The 24,203-nt window shown below is 52.6% G+C and overlaps 1 protein-coding gene across 7 annotated transcripts in view; it reads right to left on the reverse strand.

Annotated features, from left to right (window-relative positions):
• The window catches only part of LOC127587364 (carbonic anhydrase 14-like), a 38,331-nt gene that overhangs the window by 1,877 nt on the left and 12,251 nt on the right, over nucleotides 1–24,203 (reverse strand). For 4 of the 7 annotated variants that reach the window (XM_052045650.1, XM_052045647.1, XM_052045649.1 and 1 more), the window contains 8 exons: nucleotides 17,218–17,238; nucleotides 15,458–15,637; nucleotides 11,777–11,919; nucleotides 10,040–10,135; nucleotides 9,011–9,077; nucleotides 6,232–6,389; nucleotides 3,074–3,200; nucleotides 497–1,455 (listed from right to left, as the gene is read on the reverse strand). In XM_052045650.1, the coding sequence (XP_051901610.1) occupies nucleotides 1,385–1,455; nucleotides 3,074–3,200; nucleotides 6,232–6,389; nucleotides 9,011–9,077; nucleotides 10,040–10,135; nucleotides 11,777–11,919; nucleotides 15,458–15,637; nucleotides 17,218–17,238 (863 nt within the window). In that variant the 3' untranslated portion in view covers nucleotides 497–1,384. Of the gene's footprint in view, nucleotides 1–496; nucleotides 1,456–3,073; nucleotides 3,201–6,231; nucleotides 6,390–9,010; nucleotides 9,078–10,039; nucleotides 10,136–11,776; nucleotides 11,920–15,457; nucleotides 15,638–17,217; nucleotides 17,239–24,203 lie in introns of those variants that run through there. The other 3 variants (XM_052045653.1, XM_052045652.1, XM_052045651.1) reach the window with 3 other exon arrangements.

Below are 24,203 nucleotides of genomic sequence, written 5' to 3' on the forward strand. Positions count from 1 at the left end.
CCACCAGCCCCCTGCCTATCATCCACCTGACACCCAGCAGCAGCCCCCTCCTTGTACTGACCGTCTCCCCCCTCCCTATTCTCAATCCCTGATGCAGGTTCTTGACTCAAAACGTTGACCATCCCTTCGCCTCCACAGATGCCCCCTGCCCCGCTGAATTCTGCCAGCAGATTTTTTACAACACCTCGGGATTGGATGGACCAGGAATGTGTTCCCTGGTTAAAAAGCAAGAACACTAGAACAATAGCAGCAGGGGGCTGGCCACTCGGCCCCTCTCGCCTGCTTTACCAAACAATATGATCGTGGCCGATCTGCCCCAACTCCTCCTCCTCTGCCACTTCCCCACTGCCCTCAGTTCCCAGGTCTCTCTACATTTATCTACCTCCATGTGACATACGATCCAGCCTCCGCAGAGTCACCGGTCAAGGGGCTGAATGAGGTTTGTGATGTTTCTGTGTTTTCGCTGCTCTAGAGCTAAGAAATGATCCACAAAACAAAGATGTCGACTATTTAATGTAAGACAAGTGAAAATAGTAGCTAAAAATAGTTTAAATAATTGGGGGTTTGAAGCTAGATCTGTAGAGGCAAAGGAGCAGATGAGAGAGGGGGTAGCCGAGAGATCGGAGGACTGGTGGGTGGGGGTGGTGAGGGGCTGACGAGGGCAAATCAGGGTGTTGGAGTGACAACAGGTTTCATTCCCACATCCTGATCAGTTTCACAGGAACATTAACCAACCGTGTCTGACGGGTGGGGTGATAACCAGGGCAGGTGGCGGATAACTCTATCGTGGGGGCAGGTCAAGGAGAGGCTCGGAGGGAATTCCAAAGCTCAGGGACCCAGGTAGTAGAGTTTGGGCCAAAGTTAAAACAACGAAGGGATCCCGGTAGCACTGAGACAGAAGGGTGGGTGCGGATACGAGTGGAGGTGATGTCGGACGTGCAGCGTGGAACTCTGGGAGCAGGACTTGGAAGGAATGAGATTTGAGATGGCAGTGGAGTTGAAGATGAACACTCTGACCGGGTGCGTGGGGTAGAGGGGGAGCTGGCCAGGGGAGCGCCTGCATCGCCGGGTCCGGAGGTGACAACTGAAGCTGGTCTCAGGGTCCTGCGGGGGTTGAGACCTGCGGTGGGTGGCTGGGTAAGCATCAGTGATGACAGGGTTTGGGGGTGGGTGGAGGTGTTGCGGGGGGAAAGACACCTTGCTGTTGGAAGGAAGCAGAGCAGAGCAGAGCTGAGCTTCACCAGCTCCACTGAAGAACCTACAACGCCCTCCCCCACAAGACAAAGCGATGGCCCAGACTTCCCAGGTGGCTGAGATTGACTTCCTGCGACAGAGATGCCTTCCAAGCAAAAGGAGAGCGCTCCGGTGGCGCAAAGCTCATCCATCAGTCGTGTAGCTTTGCCGACAGCATCTTCAGAAGCTTTCGGACCGCCTTTCGAAAGTTAACGGCCCAACCTATGAGCAAGAGATGGCATCAGTGCAGATTCCCATTCACAACCTCAGCACGCCCTCGGAGTACCTCTCACCTGCAGCTTGGGGGGCGGGCGGGGGGGACATGGCAGCCTGTTGTGCGCAGGAGGATCCCAGGGACAGCCATGGAGATTCTGGCTGGGTGGTGTCCTGCTGGCTGTTTAGTTGAGGGATCTGTGCTATTGCCCGGGTGCAGGAGAACTTTTATCGTGAAGGCTCCACTTCAAATCTCATCTGAAACCTTGCCAGCAAAGGTAAAGGAATTTGTTTTCTTTGGAATAAAGGGGTGAATTTAATCGGGGTGCGTGTAGAATTGCAGCTTCTAACGAGGGTGAACTAGTTCCCTCTGCAGAGGGGTTAATCACCCCGAGGGAGGTGTAGAAGAACAGATTATCTCTTGACAACGGCATGTTAGCTGCTGGCATGGAGGTAGGCAGGGTGTGTGACGTATCAGTCCACTACAAAGCTAATTGACTCTGAAGAGACTATCTGAGGGGGAGGAACAAACAGAAACTACAGCAGCTTCTTCTGATAAAAGCAGGCTTAATTTCACCAGTGAAATAGAGCATTGAAATGTGCAAACCTCGTGGGTAAAATCCATCTTGGTCACTTAAACCAAGCTTGTGTAGAACATTGAACAGTACAGAACAGGCCCTTCAGTCCACGATGTCCGTGCTGACCAGGATGCCGGTTTTTGTTTTAAACTACACACCTCCATTCCCTGCCTGTTCATCTGCTTGTCAAAATGCCTCTTAAATGTTGCCATCCTACCTGCTTCCACCATGTCCCCTGGCAGCACATTCCAGGCACCCACCACTCTGCATAAATCATAAATCTCCTCTTAAACGTTCCCTCTCTCACCTTAAATGTATATCCTCCAGTATTGGACATTTCTACCCTGGAAGAAAGACTGTCTACCTTATCTCTGCCTCTCATAATCTTATAAACTTCTATCAGGTCTCCCCTCAGCCTCTGCTGCTCCAGTGAAAACAGACCAAGTTTGTCCAACCTCCCCTTGTAATTAATACTCTCCAATCCTGGTGAACCTCTTCTGTACCGTCTCCAAAGCCTCCACAAACTTCCTGTAATGCAGTGACTGGAGTTATCCACTCATCTCCACTCTGGGTGGCTATTAGCATCAGCCCTAAATGGGTGGGAAAATTAGAAGGGTTGAGGAAAAATCTTTTCACCCATAGTCTTGGGTCCTGAGCGCACTGTCTGGGAACATTGACACTGGACATGTGGTTATGAAAGGCTGGGAGGCAGAATTAGCCTAAATAACATTCTTGGCAAGTGTGGACATGGAGGGCCAGAGGGTCTCCTGTGCTGTAAGTTTCTACAAAGATGCACAGTATTTCTTTAATACCACTTGGATGAAGGTCCCAGGCTGGGAATCAGACCCACCACTGTCCAACTCTAAGGAGATAGTCAGTCAATCAAAGGAGGACGCCACCAGATTGTTGGTGGTGGGGTGGGGGGAACTCACTTGGATGAAGGTCCCAGGCTGGGAATCAGACCCATCACTGTCCAACTCTAAGGAGATAGTCAGTCAATCAAAGGAGGACGCCACCAGATTGTTGGTGGTGGGGTGGGGGGAACTCACCCACGGGGAAAGAGGCCTTCACCCGCCGGTTCCCGAGGGGCTGAACTTCTCGGAAGTTGTTGACCAGCGGTAGTCTTGGCATGGTGTCGGGGAGCGTATGGAACAGCCCAGTCCTCAGGGTCTTGAACTGCAGGAGGAAGAAGTTACTGCTTAGTGCCTTCAATATAGGAAACACCACGGCCAATTTGCACACAGCAAGATCCCACGTGGCATCCCGATCCCACATCCCAACCTAAAGGTCACGGTTCTCAAGCTCATCCAGGTCTGCTTTAAATGCGGTTCCCGCCTCCACATCCCTCCCAGGCAGTGATTCCAAGGCCCCATTCATTTTACCCAGTCCCTCTGTAATCCCACCATTCCATTTAAATCCAGATCTCCCGTTTCCGACCTCTCTGCTAAGGAGCCCCTTCCCACCCTCTGGGTTTTAAACAAAAATCTCTCTTCCAATTCTGTTATCACTGCGGGGGGGAAATGGGGATCCCTGCTGCTTATCCCAACCAAGCCTCGCAACCTTTCGTTCACCTCGATTCCGATCTTCCCTTGTTCTGAGGAAAGCAAGTCCCAGCCTGGCCCACCTTCTCCAGCCCCAGCCCCAGCCCCACCCTTGTAAATCTGTGCCCTCCTACAGTCGTGTCTTTCAGTGTGGGCACCAGAACAGCTGCAGCCTTTGGAGTCCTCCTTGAATTATGGCACAACTCCCAGCTCTTGTTCTCTAAACCAATAAAAAAAAATCCCATGGGATGCTCAAAGCAGCTGCACAGGTTGCTTCTGTGGTTAAGAAGGCATATGGTGTAGTGTCCTTCATCAATTGGGGAATTGAATTTAGGAGCTGAGAGGTAATGTTGCAGCTATATAGGACCCTGGTCAGACCCCACTTGGAGTACTGTGCTCAGTTCTGGTCGCCTCACTACAGGAAGGATGTGGAAACCATAGAAAGGGTGCAGAGGAGATTTACAAGGATGCTGCCTGAATTGGGGAGCATGCCTTATGAAAACAGGTTGAGGGAACTCGGCCTTTTCTCCTTGCAGCGATGGAGGATGAGGGGGGACCTGATAGAGGTGTATAAGATGATGAGAGGCATTGATCGTGTGGATAGTCAGAGGCTTTTCCCCAGGACACAGGTTTAAGGTGCTAGGGAGTAGGTACAGAGGAGATGTCAGGGGTTAGATAGTCTTAGGCATAGTTTAAAGGTTGGCACAACATGGTGGGCCAAAGGGCCTGTATTGTGCCATGTTGTTCTATGGTAAGTTTTTTACTCTGAGAGGGTGAGTGCGTGAATGGGCTGCTGGCAACGGTGGTGAAGGTGGATACGATAGGGTCTTTTAAGAGACCTTTGGATAGGTACATGGAGCTGAGAAAAATAGAGGGCTATGGGTAATCCTAGTAATGTCGGGACATGTTCAGCACAGCTTTGTGGACCGGGGGGTGGGGGGGGCCTGAATTGTACTGTAGGTTTTCTATGTTCTAAACCTAAGTTACCGAGAATAATGTGGAGAGCTACAGCAAGGAAACGGGCCCTTTGGCCCACTGAGTCTGTACTGACTCATTTATACTATTCTGACACTAATCCCATTTGTTTTGTACTCTCCCCACACTAATGTCTACGTACAAGGGCCAGTTAACCTACTAATCCTTTGGGATGTGGGAGGGAACCAGAGCACTGGGGGGGGAACCCATGCAGTCACAGGGAGAACATGCAAACTCCCCACACACACCAACAGTGCCAGAGGTCGGGATTGAACCTGTGAAGTGGCAGCTCTGCTGGCTGCGCCACTGTGAGCCATTGATTGGGAACGCTCCACGGACGTGCAGCGTGGGACAGGATTAAAACCTCAGGTCAAATGCCTTGAAGCCTGGAGCAGACGTCGTGCTGAACTACTGAGTCTGTCCAGCAGTTTCTGTCGTGTTTCAGATTTCCAGCATCCACTGATTCCTGCATTTTGGGTCACTCTATCTGTGGGTGGAATGGCAGCACACAAACGTGGCACGGTGGTGCAGTGGTTAGTGCTACTGCCTCACAGCTGTAGGGACCCAGGTTCGATCCTGACCTCAGTTGCTGCCTGTGTGGAGTTTGCTTGTCCTCCCCTATGACCATGTGGATTTCTCCCCAATGACATCTGGTTGATTAAATGGCCACTAAGTTACCCCTCAGTGGCAAAACAAAGGAGAGTTGACAGACATGAGGGAGAGGGAATAAGTTTTAATCCATATTTATTAAAGGGACATGGGCTCAACCAGCGTTTAATTCCCATCCCTAGTTGCCCCTGAGAAGGTGGCAGAGCTGCCTTCTCGAACCACTGCTGTCCTTGAGGTGTGGGTGGCCCCTACGATGCTGGGGACAGAGCTCCAGGGCTTTGACCTGGTGAAGGTGAAGGAATGGTGATATATTTCCCAGTTGGGATGGCATGTGGCTTGGGGGGCAACTTCTGGGGGTGGTGCTCCCCAGGCTTTTACCGCCCTTGTCCTTCCAGCCAGTAGAGGTGGTGGGTTTGGAAGGTGCTGCCCATGGAGTCTTAGTGTGTTGCTGCAGTGCAGCCTGGAGATGGTACAGACTGTTTCTACGGAGAGTAAATGGTTGTGAACGTGGTACGTATCAAGTGGGCTGCACTGTTCTCTACGTGTCGAGCTTCTTGTCGACACTGCACTAATGCAGGCGAGTGGAGAGTGTTCCATCACACTCCTGAGTTGAGCTGTGTAGATCGGTGGACAGCCTTTGGGGAGCTGAGAGCTGAGTTGATGTGGGGGAGAAAGTGTTACAGGGGAATGGAACTGATGAGGTTGCTTGTGAGAGCTGGCATGGACTTGATGAGCCAAATGGCCTCCTGTGTCGTAATAAACTACTAATGACGATACTGTTCCCTCTTTCACTTGGGATTAGCCTTGTTTACATAATGTAATGGCACAGAAAAAGGCCATTTGGCCCAACCAGTCAATACTAGCATTGATGCTCAACTTTGAGTGTCCGATTTTTTTCCCTTGGTCAAATCCAACATCTACTTCCCACTCCTTTTGTGCCTTGTCCGGTTCCCCATTACATATATCCGTACAAATCGCTTCAGCTGCCACCTGTGATCCACATTCTCACCACCCTTTGGGTGAAGGAGTTTCACGCGTGTTCCCCTTTTGGACTTGGAGACGCTCCCTTCACGCCCACGTACCTGGGAAAGGGACAAAGGCACTCGCTGATGGAATACAATCCAGCGGACACTCTGGAAACAGGGAGGGGTAGTCAGTGAGCCGCGGTAGGTAAAGTATTGGTCCAACCGTTTGGGGAGCAGGGACCGAACATCAAAAGAAGGAATCTCCACCTCCTGACCTGGGGAATCAAACAACAGGAAGGTTAGCTTGTAGCTCCAACCAAGTGGTTCAGTGGGTAACTCTCCCAACTGTCCTGCCAGTGAGAGTAGAACCCCTAATGGACTCTGCTGTCAGAGGGTTGACATATTAAACTGAGGTCTGATTGGCCTCCTCAGAGTGGGGCCACAGGGGAAAGGTCTCCCTAATGAATCAAAAACATCTTCAGGTTCTGGACATCTGAACTAAAACACAAGGCACAGGAACAAAAAAATTCTCGGCAGGATTAGAGGGTATGAGCTGTAAGGCGAGGTTGGACACACTTGGGTTGTTTTCCCTGAAGTGTCAGAGGCTGAGGGGAGACCTGATTGAGAGGTGTAGAGAGTCAGAATCTTTGTCCCAGGGTAGAAATGTCAAATGCTAGAGAACCTGTATTTAAGGTGAATGGGGGAAAGTTTAAAGGAGATGTGTGGGGCAAGTCTTTATACAGAGAGCGGTGGGTGCCTGGAACACGCTGCCAGAGGAGGCAGATATGATAGAGGTGTTTAAGAGGCTGTCAGACACACGAACGTGGAGGGATATAGACCATGTGTGGGCAGAAGGGATTTGGTTTAATTTGGGATCGTGTACAACACAGACATGGTGGGCTAAATGGCCTGGTTCTGTGCTGTATTGTTAGGTCAGGCAGCACCTGCGGAAGGAGAAACGGTTGACGAGCTGCAACCCTTTGACCAGAAGATTGGTGGCGTTTCATCCTGACAAGTGTGAGATGATGCATTTTGGGAAGTCAAATAGGAGCAGGGAGCTCGGGAATGCTGATGAACGGGGATCTAGGGGTTCAAGTCCGCAGTTCCCAAAAAGGGACAACACGGGTGGATATGGTGGTGGTGGCGTACGGCATAGGACGGGGCAAAGAATGGGAGCATTGGCATGTTATGTTGCAACTCCACCAAACACTGCAGTTTGGAGTCCTGTGTGCAGTTCTGTTCATCGCACTCTGACTGCACCGGAGAGAGTGCAGAGGAGTTCACCCTGACATTGCCTGGACTGGAGGACTTTAGTTACAGGGAGAGATTGAACTGACTGGGCTTCCTTTCCCTGAGGCAGAGGGGTGACTGATAGAAGTGTGCCGGATTATTGAGAAGCATAAGTGGGGTAGATAGTCAGTCATTTTTGTTTTCCCATAGAAGGAGTATCAAAAACAAAGGGGACACGGGTTTAAGGTGAGAGGAAGGGGTCTGAAAGGGGATCTGAGGGGTAAGTTTTTAATTACACACAGAGGGTGGTTAATATCTGGGACATGCTCCCAGAGTAGGAGGTGGAATCAGATATAGTCACCACATTGAAGCATTTAGACCGACCGACAAGACATAGAAAGATACGGCCCTAATGCGGGCAAAGGGATTTGTGTAGGTGGATAAAATAGGTCAGCATGAATGTGGTGGGCCGAAGGGCCTGGTTTTGTGCTGCCCGACTCCGTGACCCCCATAACAGAAGGAGCGAGGTGCGAGCACATTTTCAGATTGAAGTGGGGGAGGGATGTGCAGAACGAAGGGAATGTCTGCAATAGGGTGGAGACACGAGAGCCTGCAGACGCCGGAATCTGGAGCAATAAACCGCTAGAAGCACAGCGGCTCAGGCAGCATCTGTGGAGGCAGAGGGATAGCTGACGTTTCGGGGTCGTCAAAAACCAGCAAATGGACAATGCTGGAAACACTCAGCAGGTCAGGCAGCATCTGTGGAGAGAGGGAAACACAGTTAACGATCCAGATGAGTGACTGTTCATCAGATCTGAAAGGTCTCCCCCAATACTTCAGCTAAGATTAGTCGAAGGTTTTCTCTCAGAGGGTGGACGAACCAGGCCTGCATCTGGGAGAGTTTAGGCGATGTGACGGAAACTCGGAAAGTGTTGACTGGTCCCTCCTCCTGGGAGAATCTAGAACTGGGGATCGCTGTTCAAAAATAATAGATCATCCACTTAATTCTTTTCCTCTGAGATCCACAAGCGTTTAGAACTGTTGTCCTCAAAGCAGAGTCTAAGAGTATTTTTAAGGCAGACGTGGGTATGTTTTTAATCAGCACAGGGGTGTAAGGTGACTGGGGGGGGGCAGTGTGGGTGGGAGTGTAACCAGCCATGATTTTACGGAAAGGCTCAAAGACCTGATTCTGCTCCCAATTCACACACAAAGCAGATGATCTGTTCACAATTACAGGGTTCTGGGATCTCGCTGTGGTCAAATCAGCTTCCTTGTTTCTGCTTCCAAACTACTGGTGTATGTTATGGGGGCAACTGCATTGATTGTGTTTGGACACGGATAGTAAAGGTTTAGAGGGATATGGCACTAGCTCAGATAGGCATTGGTTGGCATGGATGAGTTGGGCCGAAGGGCCTGTTTCCGTGCTGTACAACCCAAGGCCCAAGCAAGCCTATTCCCTCTGAGTCCAAACCCTCAGCCTTCTGACCCAGAACCAATGGGCTAACCTGCTGGACTAACACGGTGCCGTCATCAGCAGAGACCCAGGACGGAGTGGGGGGGAAGGATGCGCGTGATGGCCCAGTGTTTGATGATCTGATCCAGCTGCTGTTATAATGCAGCCCTTTGAAAGTGTGGGGCTCACGGCATTAGTGTGCAGACACCTTACCTGCAAATGTCACGGATTCCAAGTGACTCAGGATATTTTCATATGCTGGATTTTTTAAATTTCCGACCTTAAATGAAATAAAATTGTGCAGATTAGTATCTTCCCCACTTCTTTGACAGAGAAGTTTCCTGTGGATTGTGGGCAGCATTCATTGCCTGTCCCTTGTCACTCCTTCAGAGGGTAGGGGTGTGAGCTGCCTTCTCGAACCACTGCAGTCTGTGTGGGTGTCGTTGGGGAGGGAGTTCCGGGATTTGGACCCGGCTACGGTGAAGGAACAGCTGCTCTACTCCCAGGTTGGGATGGTGGTGGAGGAGGAGGAATCCGTGGGTGTTGGTGCTCCCCTGGCAGGTTTGGGAGGTGCTGTCAGTGTAGCCCCGAGTGGGTGACCACGGTGTGTTTTGTAGATGGTGCAGCCAGTGGTGGAGGGAGGGAGTGTTTGGGGGAGGGGGAGGTGGTGTCGATCGAGCGGGCTGCTTTGTCCTGGGTGGTGTCGAACCTCCTGAGAGTTGTTGGAGCTGCCCACACCCAGGCGAGTGGAGAGTGTTCTGTCACCCTCCTGACTTGTGCCTTGAAGGTGAGTCACTCTCTGCAGGATATCCACCCTGTGACTTTGTTTTAAATAGCTGCTTGGTCAGCAAAGAAATGATTGGGTAATTTCCCCCTTTATAATCACACCTGGAACCCACACAACTGTACATAATAATTAGTTTTATGTAATTATCTCCTTCTTGCTTTACATGAACAATCCTTTTGTAGGGCAACTTTCTATAAGTAAACTTATTTCCTAAGTAACTACTATATAAATAGACAGTCAGCCTTGCTCACCCTCAGCTGATTGGGAGTTACATTGATGTCAATGATCCTTTTAAAGAAGGGGAGTGGTGGGGGGGGGGGGAGATTCAGAAAGTGGCGCCATCCAATGGCCAGAGGTCAGAACCACACCGTTACCGTTTACATGCAGGATTTCCATTCTAAGTCTTTACACTGACAGAGATGGTGACCGATTGGAAACACCTCGGAGCACCTCACCTCCAGCAGAATTCCCAGGACCACCAGGCCGTCTGGCTTCGTCATGGCCTCCGACATGTTCCGATATTTCTCCGTGTTGTAGTGAACGATATGCAGCTGGGAGAAACCAAACCCGGATGTTAACACGGACAACTTTTTGCTGCTGTGACTGTGTGGACCCAGTGCTGAGTATAGCGGTGTTCTGCCTGAGGAACAGTTATCCGACTATTCAACTATTGGGGCATCATCTTTTGACTGTGATTAAAAGCTTCAATGTGTGGCAGAGACTACTCAACCTTGTCAGGGAGAAAACTAGGGGACAGAGTCTACAAACCAGAGTTTTGCTCATCCAACACAGTAACAGTGACCGATACTGAGAACGTGTTGACCAGCACCACCCTTTTACACTAATCTCACATTTCCCTCCACTCCGCTCCGCTGGATTCTACTGCTCACCCACACACAATTTACAGGGACCCTTCCTTAGACCTGGAGGGGTTACAGTTTGCAAAGCAGAGCTTGGGGGAGGAGTGAGGTATACGGACCACAATAGAAAACCTGGGGATTGGTTAAGACAGATCAGCTGATAAAGGGCATGAGTGTAGATTGTTAGCGAGTGTTATTTTACAGAAGTGGAGTGAGGAAAGCATGGGGTAAACGATGAGAGAGCAGTTCGCCCAAAGTTGGAGAATTCACTGTTCAGTCCAGAGGGTTGCAAAGTGCCCAGACTGAAGATAAGACGTCAGCCTTCACTACGGCAACGGAGGTGGCCACGGACAGATCAGAAAGGGAGTGGGATTTGGCATTAAAGTGGCAGGCAACGGGAAGGTCAGGGTCACCCCTGTGGACTGAACGCAGGTGCTTCCCCAAGTGATCACCCGATCAAGTGGAATGAGACTGGGGATGAGAACGTGGGCCAGATCACAGTGAGGCTGATAATCTCAGGCGATGACCCTCGGAAACAGATGAGATGGCAGGAGTCTGAAGCAACGCACAAAATGCTCCATCACAGGCACAATCCTCCCCACCATCAACGACCTCTTCAAGAAGGTGGTACCTCAAGAAGGCGGCATCCATCACTGAGGACCCTCACTATCCAGGCCATGCTGTCTTCTCATTACTACCATCGGGGAGGAGGTACAGGAGCCTGAAGACTCACACTCAACGATTCAGGAACAGCTTCTTCCCCTCCGCCATCAGATTTCTGAACGGTCCATGAACACTGCCTCATTATTCCTTTTTTTTGCACTACTTACTTATTTTGTAATTTACAGTAATTTTTGTGTCTTTGCACTGTACTGCTGCCGCAAAACAACAAATTTCACGTCATCCGAGTCCGAGATAATAAATCTGATCCTGAAATGCTAGAGGAACTCAGCAGGTCGAGCAGCATCTGTGGGAGGGAAATGGCCAGAGGAAGGGTCGAGACTGTCCATTCCCTTCCACAGACGCTGCCTGACCCGCTGAGTTCCTCCAGCATCTCGACTGCTGTCTCAAGCAATGACCCTGCTCCCCACAAACCGATGCCCTAACCCACCGCTTAGCCTGAAGTAGTACGATCCCAGTCTAGGGTTGAATTAGCCAAGAAAGTGGCCGCTAATAGTCCCTGGTGACAAACACGAGGGACTTTTGCCCTGATCCTAACCGCAATGCTCCAGCAAGGGTTACGTAACCAATGTGGCAGCGGTCACGGTCCATCGGTTAGGTTTCAGTGGAAGGGACGATAGTGTGAAGGGCAGGGCGGCGATCGATTCCTACCTCAGCGGGTGCCCTCTCTCCATCGATGAGGTGCTCCGATCCGCTGGGCCACACCAGGCTCCCCCAGTGGAAGTGCAGCTGCGTGGCCCTGTATCGCTTGGGGAGGCTGCTGATGACCATCGTGGAGGGGAGCTCCATCTGCACTGCAGGACAGGAGGGAGAGGGCTGTCAGAGAGCGGAGACGTGGTCCCAGCATTGGAGGCCACAGACAGAGGCTCATCCAGAACTCTCCTCCTCCAAAGCTGATCCCTCTTTCTCCCTCTCTCTCTCTCACTGACCCAATGCATTCTAACAGCCCCTCGATTGAAGTCAGCAACCTTGTTTTTAAATCCTACTGAGGTCCCCTTTGGCCCCCTACACCCCCCCCCCCGTCTCTGTGACCCCCTCCGGCCCCTACACCCCTCCCCGTGTGAGACCCCCCCCCGCCCCCCCCCCCCCCCCCCTGTCCCCCTGCCCCACCCCCCCCCCAGTCTCTGTGACCCCCCCCCAGCCCCCTACATCCCTCCCTGTCTCCATGACCCCCTCCGACCCCTACACCCCTCCCGATCTCCGTGACCCCCTCCAGCCCCTACACCCCTCCCTGTCTCTGTGATCCCACCCGCCTACTCCCCCCCCCAACCCCCCCGATCTTCCAGCTTCCATTCTCTCCTTCAATTCTGGCTTCTCACTCGTGTCCGACTTCCATCACTCACCTTCTGAGTTCTCTCCCTCCTCGAACAGACTGCCAGGAGCCCACCCCTGTGACCAGTTTACAGTCACCTCTCTGACTCTTTCCCCCACGTGACCCGGTGTTGAATCTTGTTCGATTCAGGACAACAGGAACAACTGGTTCCATTTTTCCAGGAAAACATCCACAGCGGCTGAGCCACATAAGGGGATATTCGAACAGGTGGCCTAACAGGCCAAGGATCGTAAGATATAGGAGCAGAATCAGGCCATTCGGCCCATTGAGTCTGTTCTGCCATTCGATCATGGCTGATTTTTTTTCATTTTCCCACCTTCTCCTGAAAACTCTTAACCCCCTTCCCAATCAAGAACCTATCAATCTCTGCCTTGAATACACCCAGTGACTTGGCCTCCACTGCCCTCTGTGGCAATGAATTCCACAGACTCACTGCCCTCTGGCTGAAGAAATTCCTCCTCGTCTCAGTTCTAAAGGGACGTCCCTTTATTCTGAGGCCGTGCCCTCAGATCCTGGACTCTTCCACTGATGGAAACATCCTCTCCATGTCCACACTATCCAGGCCTTTTAGTATCTGGTGGGTTTCAATGAGATTCCCCTCTCATCCTTCTGAACTGCATTGAGTGCAGGCCCAGAGATCTCAAACGCTCCTTGTACGTTAAGTCTTTCACTCCCGGGATCATTCTTGTGAACCTCCTCTGGACCCTCTCCAGGGCCAGCACATCCTTCCTTGGATAGGGATAGAGAGAGTGATTTTAAACGGGTAGAGGGAGAGGTTTAGGGAGGGAGTTCCTGAGCTCAGGGTCTCAGGCAGCTGCAGGCACAGCCCCCAATGGTGGAACAACTTTCTAGGTTTCTGATAAACGTTTGGACCCATATCCAAGGAAACGGTGGAGCTGACATTACCATTGGATCAGCCATGATCTTCCTGAACGGTAGGACAGGTTCCAGTCCCGCCTCTACTCTTAATCCATAAGTTCGGGAACGGTGGAGGGTCTGGAATGGGAGGGAGAGATGGGGAGGAGAGGTAGGGTGGGGCTGTGAGTTGAAACCAAGCACCTTTGAGAGTCATAGCAAGATGCAGCTTAGAAACAGGCCCTTCAGCCCATTGTCCATGCCAGCCCTCAACCACCCATATACACTAATCCCCCATTAATGCCATGTTACTCCCATCAGCTCCCCCCAGATTCCACCCCTCACCCACACACTAGTGGGGGCAATTCACAGCGGTCAATTAACCCTCCAACCCTGCATGTCAATGGGATGTCGGAGGATATCAGAGCACCCGGGGGGAAAGCCACACGGTCACAGGGAGAGTGTGTAAACTCCACACACACACACATAGACAGTGCCGGAGGTCGGAATCGAACCCGGGTCTCTGGCACTATGGGGCAGCGGCTCTACCCGCTGCGCCAGTTGGGTTGGTGACGGAAAAAGGGTGATTGACAAATGGGTGTGGGTTTCTGGAGAGCGGCGAGGGAGATAGCCAGGAGAGCAGAGGAATCTGGAGGGAAGGAAGGGCTTGGATGAACTGGGATGGGGCAGAGTCAGATGACAAGCTGCTTAGCAACAGCAGAGAGACAGCTAGTCGGGTTCAACTGCAGCCAGTGGCCAGGGAGAGGGATGGAGATGAGAGGTATGGGGGCAGTGTCAGTGACAGGGCAGACTAAATGGTAATAATCCAAAATCTGAAAATGCTGGAAATACTCAGCAGGTCAGGCGGCATTCTGCGGAGAGAGACACAGGGTCCCAGGCAGTTCCCGGGTTACATCGGGGTCCCGTTCCCGAGAGCTGCCGATAACCCGACCTTTTCGTAAGTGAGAAATGAAGGAAACCAGAGCGACACTTTTCACCTCCAACCCTGTCTCCTGCATCTGGTGCTGTCGATGTGGTCTCCTCCATGTCGGTGAGACCAAGTGCAGCCTGGAGCTCCCAGTGGCCAGCCATTTTAATTCCCCTCCCCATTCGCACACCGACCCGTCTGTCCTCGGCCTCCTCCACTGCCAGCGTGAGGCCAAACTACAGAGGGACTGCATCTCATATCCCGCCTGGGGAGTCTACAACCTGATGGCATGAACATTGTATCTCTGATTTCGGGAAACCTGCTCCCCCCTCTGTCCCTTTTCTCCTCCTGATCCACCCCAGCTCCCATCACCCTGTTCCTTTCCCCTCCTCTACCCACTCTACCTGCCTATCACCCCTCCTCACCCAGATCCACCCATCGGTTGCCAGCTCCTGCCCCACCCCTTCATACCGGCCACCTGCCCTCCACTCTTTCAGTCCAGCTGCTGAAACACCGACTGCCCATTTCCCTCCACAGACGCTGCCTGACCCGCCGAGTTGGGAAAAATTGGAAGATGTGTTGGAGCAGGAGAAGAGAACTAAGGGTTGTCTGTGTAGAATATTAGCAGTGTGTTTGGTTTACTGGATGCTTAAAATTTCCTTCAGGACTGGGCAGGGAGACGCAGCGGAGGTTCCCTTTGGACGCTTCACCGTGTGGGCACACAGTGTGAAGGGGACCTCCTCTCATTGCCACAGTTGTGGGGCCAGAGTGAGCTAAACTGCAACAGCAAGAAGAGACGCAGTAAGCAATGGGCCACCATTCTGGGCAGCTTCAGTGCATCCCTCGGTGAGCATGGTGACCAAAGCAATCAGAGAACAGGTGGGCTGGGGGGGGGGGGGGGGGGGTGGGGCTGGGATGGGGGTGGGGATAGAGCTGGGATGGGGATGGGGTGGATGGGGTGGGGCTTGGGATGGAGCTGGGATGGGAGTGGGGTGGGGTGGGGGGGCGGTGGTGAAGGGGGGGCAGGGGTGGGGCTGGGGTGGGGCTGGGATGGGTTACATACCTCACAGGAGCTGCCCCTTCGGCCCCACATGCCCGTGCCGACCATGGCACCAATTTAATCCCATCTGCCTGCACAGGGCCTGTCCCCCTCCGTCCCCTGCCCGTCCGTGCCCATCCCCCCCCCGTCCCCTGCCCGTTGTTGCTGCATCCGTACCTGTGTGGCCATTGTTGGAGAGGTGGAAGGTGTTGCACTGTGGGTCACTGTAGCCCTTTAGCCGGACGGGTTTCAGGGAGCGATCGTAGTGCACGTACTGCGTTTGGATGTTGATGGGGGACTGTGCTTCCTTGCCACAGTGTGCAAACTCCTCGTGCCAGTGCTTGACTCCCAGGGGACCTGGAACAAAGCAGATCACGTCAGTTCATTATAGTCACGCGTACCGAGATACAGGGAGAAGCTTTTGTTTGCGTACCGTCCAGGCAGATCATCAGGAAACCAGCCTCCCCTCCACGGATACCGTCTACATGTCCCACTGCCTCGGGGAAGCAGCCGACGTAATCAGGGACCCCTCCCACCCCGGACATTCTCTCTTCTCCCCCCTCCCATCGGGCAGAAGATACAAAAACTTGAGAGCATGAACCACCAGGCTCAAGGACAACACTGTTATCAGGCTCTTGAACGGACCTCTCATACGCTAAAGATGAATTTTTGATCTCTGAGTCTACCTCGTTGTGGTTATACATGAAGGTTGTAAAAGGAAAAACAAAATGCAGAACATAGAGTAACACACACACACACAATGTTGGAGGAACTCAGCGGGTCAGGCAGCATCTGTGCAGGGAAATAAACAGTCGACGTTTCCGGTCAAGACCCTTCGTCAGGACATAGATGCTTCCTGCTGGGATCGTTCAGCATTTTGTGTGTGTTCCAGATTCTAGCATCTGCAGAATCTCTTGTCTCAGAATATAGTGTTACAGTTACAGAGAAAGTGCAGGCAGGCAGACAGATAAAGTGCAAGGGCCACGATGTGGTAGACTGAGAGATCAAAAATTCATCTTTAGCGTGTGAGAGGTCCATTCAAGAGTCATGTAGAAGCTGTCCTTGAGCCTGGTGGGACGTGTTTTCAAGCTTTTGTATCTTCTGCCTGATGGGAGGGGGGAGAAGAGAGAATGTCTGGGGTGGAAGGGGTCCTTGATTATGTCGGCTGCTTTCCCAAGGCAGCGGGAAGTGTAGACGGGATCAGTGGAGGGGAGGCTGGTTTGATTGCGTCGACAACTCTGCAATTTCTAGCACTAAAGTGAAGGTATCTGAACCCTCAATGTGGACCATATCCATGGTGGGGTTTAAAACTCGCACCATTCCATTCAAACACCTGGACCTGCTCGCTGACCCACACTGGCCCCTGGTTCAGCAACACCACGATTGTAAAGTTCTTTTCCTTTGCTTGCAAGTACCCCCACAGCCCTCACCTCACCTCCCTCTGTAACCTACTCATCCCAGAACCCTTCCAGATCTCTGCCCTCCTCCAGTTCCAGCCTCTTCCTTGTCTTTGATTCCCATGCTTTGCCATTGGTGGCGGTGTCTTCAGATGTCTGGAGCCCAAGCTCTGGCATTCCCTCCTTAAACCTTCCTGTAATCTGTCCTGTCACACACTCCCAGGGTCAGACACAGGGTGAAGCTCCCTCCACACCTTCCCGTCACACACTCCCGGAGTCAGACACAGGGTGAAGCTCCCTCCACACCGTCACATCACACACTCCCAGAGTCAGACACAGAGTGAAGCTCCCTCCACACCGTCCCATCACACACTCCCAGGGTCAGACACAGGGTGAAATTCCCCTGCACGTCCCATCACACACTCCCGGGGCAGTAGGAATTAATGAAGACGGAGTGACCACGTATTCCGGGGTGGGTGCGGTGGTTACAGAACGCGAACTGGAGTGAAACAGTGTGTTGGATTTCTCAGTGAAACTTACCGTCATATTCCCAATGGGAAGCTGCAGAGGAAAAGACAGAGAATTAGATTCACCGATTGGAACAGAGTCCCGACACAGGAACTCCCGACGCGGGAGCCGGAGCAGCCGTCAGATCCGCCGTTTCACAAGGTCGGGGCCACGGATCCGCCGTTTCACAAGGTCGGGGCCACGGATCCGCGTCCCGGCACCCAAAAATCTCCGATGTACAAAGTGGCGCTCCCTCCTCACCGCCCCTACCGCGGCGCGGCGCTCCCTCCCCACCCGTTCCTCCCGCGGTGCTCCCTCATCATACCTCCCACAGTGCGGAGCTCCCTCCTCTCCGCCCCTCCCGCGGCGCTCCCTCATCACACCTCCCACAGTGCGGAGCTCCCTCCTCACACCTCCCCTCCCGCGGTGCGGCGCTCCCTCGGCACAGCGGCGCTCCCTCCTCAAATTGAGCATCTGCGGACCACAGCCGCCGGTCGTGCCTCGGGGGTTCAGGGGTCTGTGTGGGGAGCAGCGGCCCGGAGCCCCCGGAGACTGGTGAAGGTTTAGAAAGCAGCCCAGTAATGAGAGGCTTCTCGCAGCCACAGAAACAACCCGTGGGAGGATTAGTACTTGCGGGGACAACGCTGTTTATAACGAGCGGAGCTGCTAAATTACCCACCTGTTTTTAAAATAAGTTCGGCCAAAGTCACGGGACAGTTAGAAAAACAAACTTTGTTTCCCCAACTCCGGGACACTGCGGTCCCTCGGTGGCCCAGAGGTTTGGGGACGCCGGTCGACCCCTGCCCTTGTGATTGGGGGGTCGGTGGGGAGCCGCCGAGTGTCCCGGTCTGGGAAGGCTATCGGCGAGGACACAGGAGAGAGACCCCCAGACGCTGGAATCTGGAACCACAAAACAACCTTGCTGGAGGAATTCAGCGGGTCGGGGAAGGGAGGGGAGGGGAGAGCGACTGTCGACGTTTCGGCATCGGGGAAGGTCCCCTCCACAGACGCTGCTCGACCCCCTGGGTCACTCCGGCGGAGATCTTCGAAGGGGCGGGGGGTGGATTACAGTTTGGAGTCGCGTTAGAAATGGGTTGGTTTTGTTCCCAAACCGCGAGGATGTGGAATGGAGGTGTAGAAATAACGAGGCGTCCACAGCCCTGGCCAGGGTGAATAATCCATTCACCCCCGGTGAGAACGGTAAAGTGGACAACATTAAGTTCACTTGTGGGAGGAAGAGTAGCGAATTTCGGGGGTGGGGGGATTCGCAGGTTGGACATCTGTCTGATCTGGCCCTCTTCTGTCTGAAAGGGCAGCGGCGTTAAAAAGAGACGCCCTGTAACAGGGACAGGGATTCTCTCTTCCCTTCTGGTGAGTGCTGGTCTGTACTGGGCTAGTACAGACACGCGATGGGCTGAACGTTCGGGGGTGGGGGAGAGAGAGAAAAGGAACACGGCTTGTGGAAGAGAAGGGAGTGAGACGTACCTCTGTTCTCTGTCCGAGCTGCTGGCAACAGCAGCAAGACAAGGCTGCCGGTGATCACTGCCGTGGGCACCCACCGCATGGTCCGAGATGGCGCAGGAACTCAGGAGGGTTTGGTGGTTACCGCTACTGGAGGAAGAACTGGAACTTTGTCCTGTCTCCAGCCCCTTTCTAAGGGAGTCCTCTCCCCACCCCAGCTCCTTAATCCCTGCCCTGCCTTCTTAAGATGGAACTGCTGTCTTAAGGTGGATCCCCAGTACACCAAATTGGACTTTCACCAACTTTTACCGATGCACCACAGCAAGCATCCTATCTGGATGTATCACGGCTTGGTATGGCAATTGCTCTGCCCAGGACCTCAAGAAACTGCAGAGAGTTGTGGACACAGCCCAAGCGCGTCACAGACACCAGCCTCCCCTCCTTGGACTCTGTCTTTACCTCTCGCTGCCTTGGTGAAGCAGCCAGCATAATCAAAGACCCCCACCCACCCGGGACATCCTCTCTTCTCTCCTCTTCCATCAGGTAGAAGATACAGGAGCCTGAGGGCACGTATCACCAGACTTAAGGACAGCTTCTACCCCACTGTGATAAGACTATTGAATGGTTCCCTTATAGGATGAGATGGGCTCTGACCTCACGATCTATCTCGTTGTGACCTTGCACCTTATTGCACTGCACTTTCTCTGTAGCTGTGACACTTTACTCTGTACTGTTATTGTTTTTACCTGTACTACATCAATGCACTCTGTACTAACTCAATGTAACTGCACTGTGTAATGAATTGACCTGTACGATCGGTATTGCAAGACAAGTTTTTCACTGGACCTCGGTACAAGTGACAATAATAAACCAATACAACACCCACACCCCCCGTCCCACCGCTTTTTGGGGGTCTGGCATCCCTCGAGCTCTTGGGGCGAGCAGAAGAGGTGGGAGATGGGGGGGTGGCGACTTCACAAGGAGATGGGCTCCTCTGGTTTCTGAGCCTCTCTTGAGCCGGGAGGTCATGGGTTCGAGCCCTGCACCCGGTCTCTGTTGGACTTTGGGATGAGATGTTAAACTCTTTCAGTTGGACACGGAAAGATCCCAGATTGGGGAGGGGGGGGGATGGTGGGAAGAGTTCTCCCCAGTGTGCTATCTACCCCTGAACAAGAAGTTGTTATCACATTGTGGGAGCTTCCTGTGTGCTTTCCATATTTCAGCAGAACCCGAGAGGTTCATCATTGACTGTGAACCCCTCAGGGGATGTTCTTTAAAGGCGTTTGGTGATTAAGGACACCGTGGAAAGAATCGTCAGGTTCTTTTATGTCTCACGCCACTTTCTAAGGGAGTCCTCTCCCCACCCCAACTCTTTGACAGTTGCCCAAGGAGCAACTGGTTAAAGTTTCAGCAAAGCCATTAAAATGCTTGGGGGGAATTTTTATGCAAACCCTTAATGCTCTCCACATTCAGAGACATTTTCCCAGGGCAACAATGGCTAACACGAGGGGACATCATTTTAAGGTGATTCGAGGAAGGTATAAGGGGGATGTCAGGGGTAAGTGTTTTTTTTTTACACAGAGAGTGGTGGGTGCTTGGAACACACTGTCGGCAGAGGTTGTGGGGCAGATACATTAGGGACATTTAAGTGACTCTTAGTTAGATACATGAATGATAGAAAAATGGAGGGCTATGTGGGAGGGAAGGGTTAGATAGATCTTACAGCAGGATAAAATGTCAGCACAACATTGTGGGCTGAAGGGCCTGTACTGTGCTGTAGTGTTCTATGTTCTATTCTTGGAGTACTATGCTCAGTTCTGGTCGCCTCACTACAGGAAGGATGTGGAAGCCATAGAAAGGGTGCACAGGAGATTTACAAGGATGTTGCCTGGATTGGGGAACATGCCTTATGAAAACAGGTTGAGGGAACTCGGTCTTTTCTCCTTGGAGCCACGGAGGATGAGGGGGGACCTGATAGAGGTGTATAAGATGATGAGAGGCATTGATTGTGTGGATAGTCAGAGGCTTTTCCCCAGGGCTGAAATGGTTGCCACAAGAGGACACAGGTTTAAGGTGCTGGAGAGCAGGTACAGAGGAGATGTCAGGGGTAAGTTTTTTACTCAGAGAGTGGTGAGTGTGTGGAATGGGCTGCCGGCAACGGTGGTGGAGGCGGATACGATAGGGTCTTTTAAGAGACTTTTGGATAAGTACATTGAGCTGAGAAAGATAGAGGGCTATGGGTAAGCCTAGTAATTCCTAAGGTAGGGACATGTTCGGCACAGCTTTGTGGGCCGAAGGGCCTGAATTGTGCTGTAGGTTTTCTATGTTTCCATGTTTCTATTCCCACAGAAATTGGCATTTTGGCGCAGTGGGTAGAGCCGCTGCCTCACAGCGCCAGAGACTTGGTTTCAATCCCCCCCTCTGACACTGTGTGTGTGTGTGTGTGTGTGTGTGTGTGTGTGTGTGTGTGTGTGTGGAGTTTGCATCTTCTCCCTGTGACTGCGTGGGTTTCCCCTGGGTGCTCCAGTTTCCTCCCACGTCCCAACGACGTGCGGGAGGGTCGGTGGGTTAATCGGCTGCTGCAAACGGCGCCCCTAGTGTATGGATGGGGGTGGAATCTGGGTGGGAGTTGGTGGGGAGAATAAAATGGGGCATCACACAATCTGCTCATCGGGTCGAGCAGCATCTGTGTTTCAGGACAATCCCTCTCCCCCCACAGACACTGGTCGACCCGTCGAGTTCCTCCAGCAGATTGTCTGTTGCTCCAGATTCCAGCATCTTCAGCCCCTGGTGTCTCATGGGATCAGTTGTTGATGGTCGGAACACAGCCGGTGGGCCGAATGGCCTTTTTCTGCGCTGTGTGTCTCTCATGTTTCAAGGTTTGGCGGCTTTCTGGATGAACGTTAGTTCTGTGCACAGCAAGATCTCACAAGGCTGCTAATGTTTGCAGAGAGCAGGGGAGAAGCCCACACATCTTGGAATAGTGACAAGGGCTCGTTCACCAACATGAGCCCAGGCTCCTTAAAGGAGCAGGTCTCACTTGCGGATCTGGTAGGACGTTTCTCCCTCCCTGATCTGCTGAGCATTTGCAGCTTTTCCTCTTCTTATTCTGCAGGTCTCAGGAATCCGGCCAGGCTGCACCAAGTCTGTGCCTTTGACAACCCAAGTTAAGCGATTGCAAATAAAAGCAGAAAATGCCGGAAACACTCAGCAGGCCGGGCAGCATCCGCGGAGGGAGAAACAGAGCTAACGTTTCGGGTCGATGGCCTTTCATCAAGAACTGGAGCTTGGTTTAAGTTGAAGAGAGAAGGGAGGGGCGGAGAGGACAAAGAGAATGTGTGTGTGGAGGGCGGAGACCGGGAGAGACAGGGTGATGCAAGGAGCTGGTGGCTGAGGGATGGTTTGTTAATTGTAGCTGAGCTGAGCTGAGCTGTCTGAGGAGGTGTAAGTAGTGGGCGAGGGATGGGAACAGAGGAGAAAGGAGCTCTACCCTCGACATTACGGGGCTCCCTCACCACATCCCTCTGTGTCTGGGGCACCCTCACCGCCTCCCTCTGTGTCTGGAGCACCCTCACCGCCTCCCTCTGTGTCTGGAGCATCCTCACCGCCTCCCTCTGTGTCTGGAGCATCCTCACCGCCTCCCTCTGTGTCTGAGGCACCCTCATTGCCTCCCTCTTGTGTCTGGGGCTCCCTCACCACCTCCCTCTGTGTCTGGGGCTCCCTCACCACCTCCCCCTGTGTCTGGGGCTCCCTCACCACCTCCCTCTGTGTCTGGGGCTCCCTCACCACCTCCCTCTGTGTCTGGGGCTCCCTCACTGCCTCCCTCTGTGTCTGGGGCTCCCTCACCATTCCCTCTGTGTCTGGGGCTCCCTCACCACCTCCCTCACTGTGTCTGGGACTCCCTGGGCACTGTGCAGGGACTCGGAGACTGGAGCACTGTCCCTCGTCCAGATCGATCCCACATTCAGGAATAATCTCCCAGTCACCCCACTCCGAGGAGCAGTGGTGCCTTATTCTTCAGTGAAACTGAAGTAAGAGGCCTGTTGATTCCAACAAACCCCAACACAGGAAGTGATGCCCTCCCGAGTGATCAGACCCCCTCACCATCGTTACCCTGTGATTCCTTCCGCAATGTTCCCAAAGATCTCACGGCCCCTGCTTCGGAGAACAGGGAAGTCTGATCTGGTTAATATTTACCCTGCAAATAACGTTGCTAAAACAAACCACCAGAGTGCTGTTTGTGGGAGCTTGCTGTGCGCAATTTGGCTGCTGCTTGTCCTAAGAATAGAAGTTAAGAAACGTATTTAATTGGCTGTGGGAAGTGTTGCAAGGGGCTGTGTGGCACGGTGGGTAGAGCCACTGCTTCCCGGTGCCAGAGACCCGGGTTCGATCCCGACCTGAGCCACTCTGAGAAACGGGGAGCTGTGAAAGTTGGGAGAGGGACCCAGAGGTGATGCCACCCCTGGTGGAATAGGCTGCCAAAGTCCGTGGAGGTTTGCCTTCTGGTCAGGGGAGGAGGGCTGCCAAATGTTTAAATGGGGATGGGCTGTCTGTCTGTCTGTTCAAATGTGGCTGGCTGGCTGGTAGAATTTGTCTGTCAGCCCTGTTCCACACACACTGATGGGCGGTGAATGAATGGGAATGTGTGACAAGCCACTGCCAACACAAGCCTTTCCTTTGAAGAGTAAACACGGGATGGCTGGATTTTGGATTCACCCACGCCCAAATGACTCTCCTGCAGGGCTGTGGTCTTGTCAAAGAGAGAGAGTGAGAGAAAGGGAGAGAGACAGTGGTCTTGAGTCAGACAAGGCAAGCTATTTATGCTGTCTACACAGAGAGGAAAACAAACTCCTTGCCTCAGGATGGTCTTTGGGTTCACCATCTGTTGAGTTAACCATTTACTGTGGCAATGTGGAAGCGTTGGAAAGGGTACAGAGGAGATTTACCAGGATGCTGCCTGGTTTAGAGAGTATGCATTATGAGGAGAGACTAAGGGAGCTAGGGCTTTACTCCTTGGAGAGAAGGAGGATGAGAGGAGACATGATAGAGGTGTACAAAATATTAAGAGGAATAGACAGAGTGGACAGCCAGCGCCTCTTTCCCAGGGCACCAATGCTCAATACAAGAGGGCATGGCTTTAAAGTAATGGGTGGGAAGTTCAAAGGAGATATCAGAGGAAGGTTTTTTACCCAGAGAGTGGTTGGGGCATGGAATGCGCTGTCTGGGGTGATGGTGGAGGCAGGTACATTGGTCAAATTCAAGAGATTGCTAGATAAGCATATGGAGGAATTTAAAATAGAGGGATATGTGGGAGAAAGGGGTTAGATAGTCTCAGGCGAGGTTTAAAGGTCGGCACAACATTTTGGGCTGAAGGGCCTGTATTGTGCTGTACTGTTCTATGTTCTAATACAAAGCATGAAGCGGAGACCAGCTGGTTCACGAGAATGAAAGGGTTAATGTACAAGGAGCGTTTGATGTCTCTGGGCCTGTACTCGATGGAGGTCAGAAGGATGAGGGGGGAATCTCATTGAAACCTACTGGATACTGAAAGGCCTGGA

Source organism: Pristis pectinata, chromosome 40, assembly GCF_009764475.1.
Source record: "Pristis pectinata isolate sPriPec2 chromosome 40, sPriPec2.1.pri, whole genome shotgun sequence".
Taxonomy (NCBI): Eukaryota; Metazoa; Chordata; class Chondrichthyes; order Rhinopristiformes; family Pristidae; genus Pristis; species Pristis pectinata.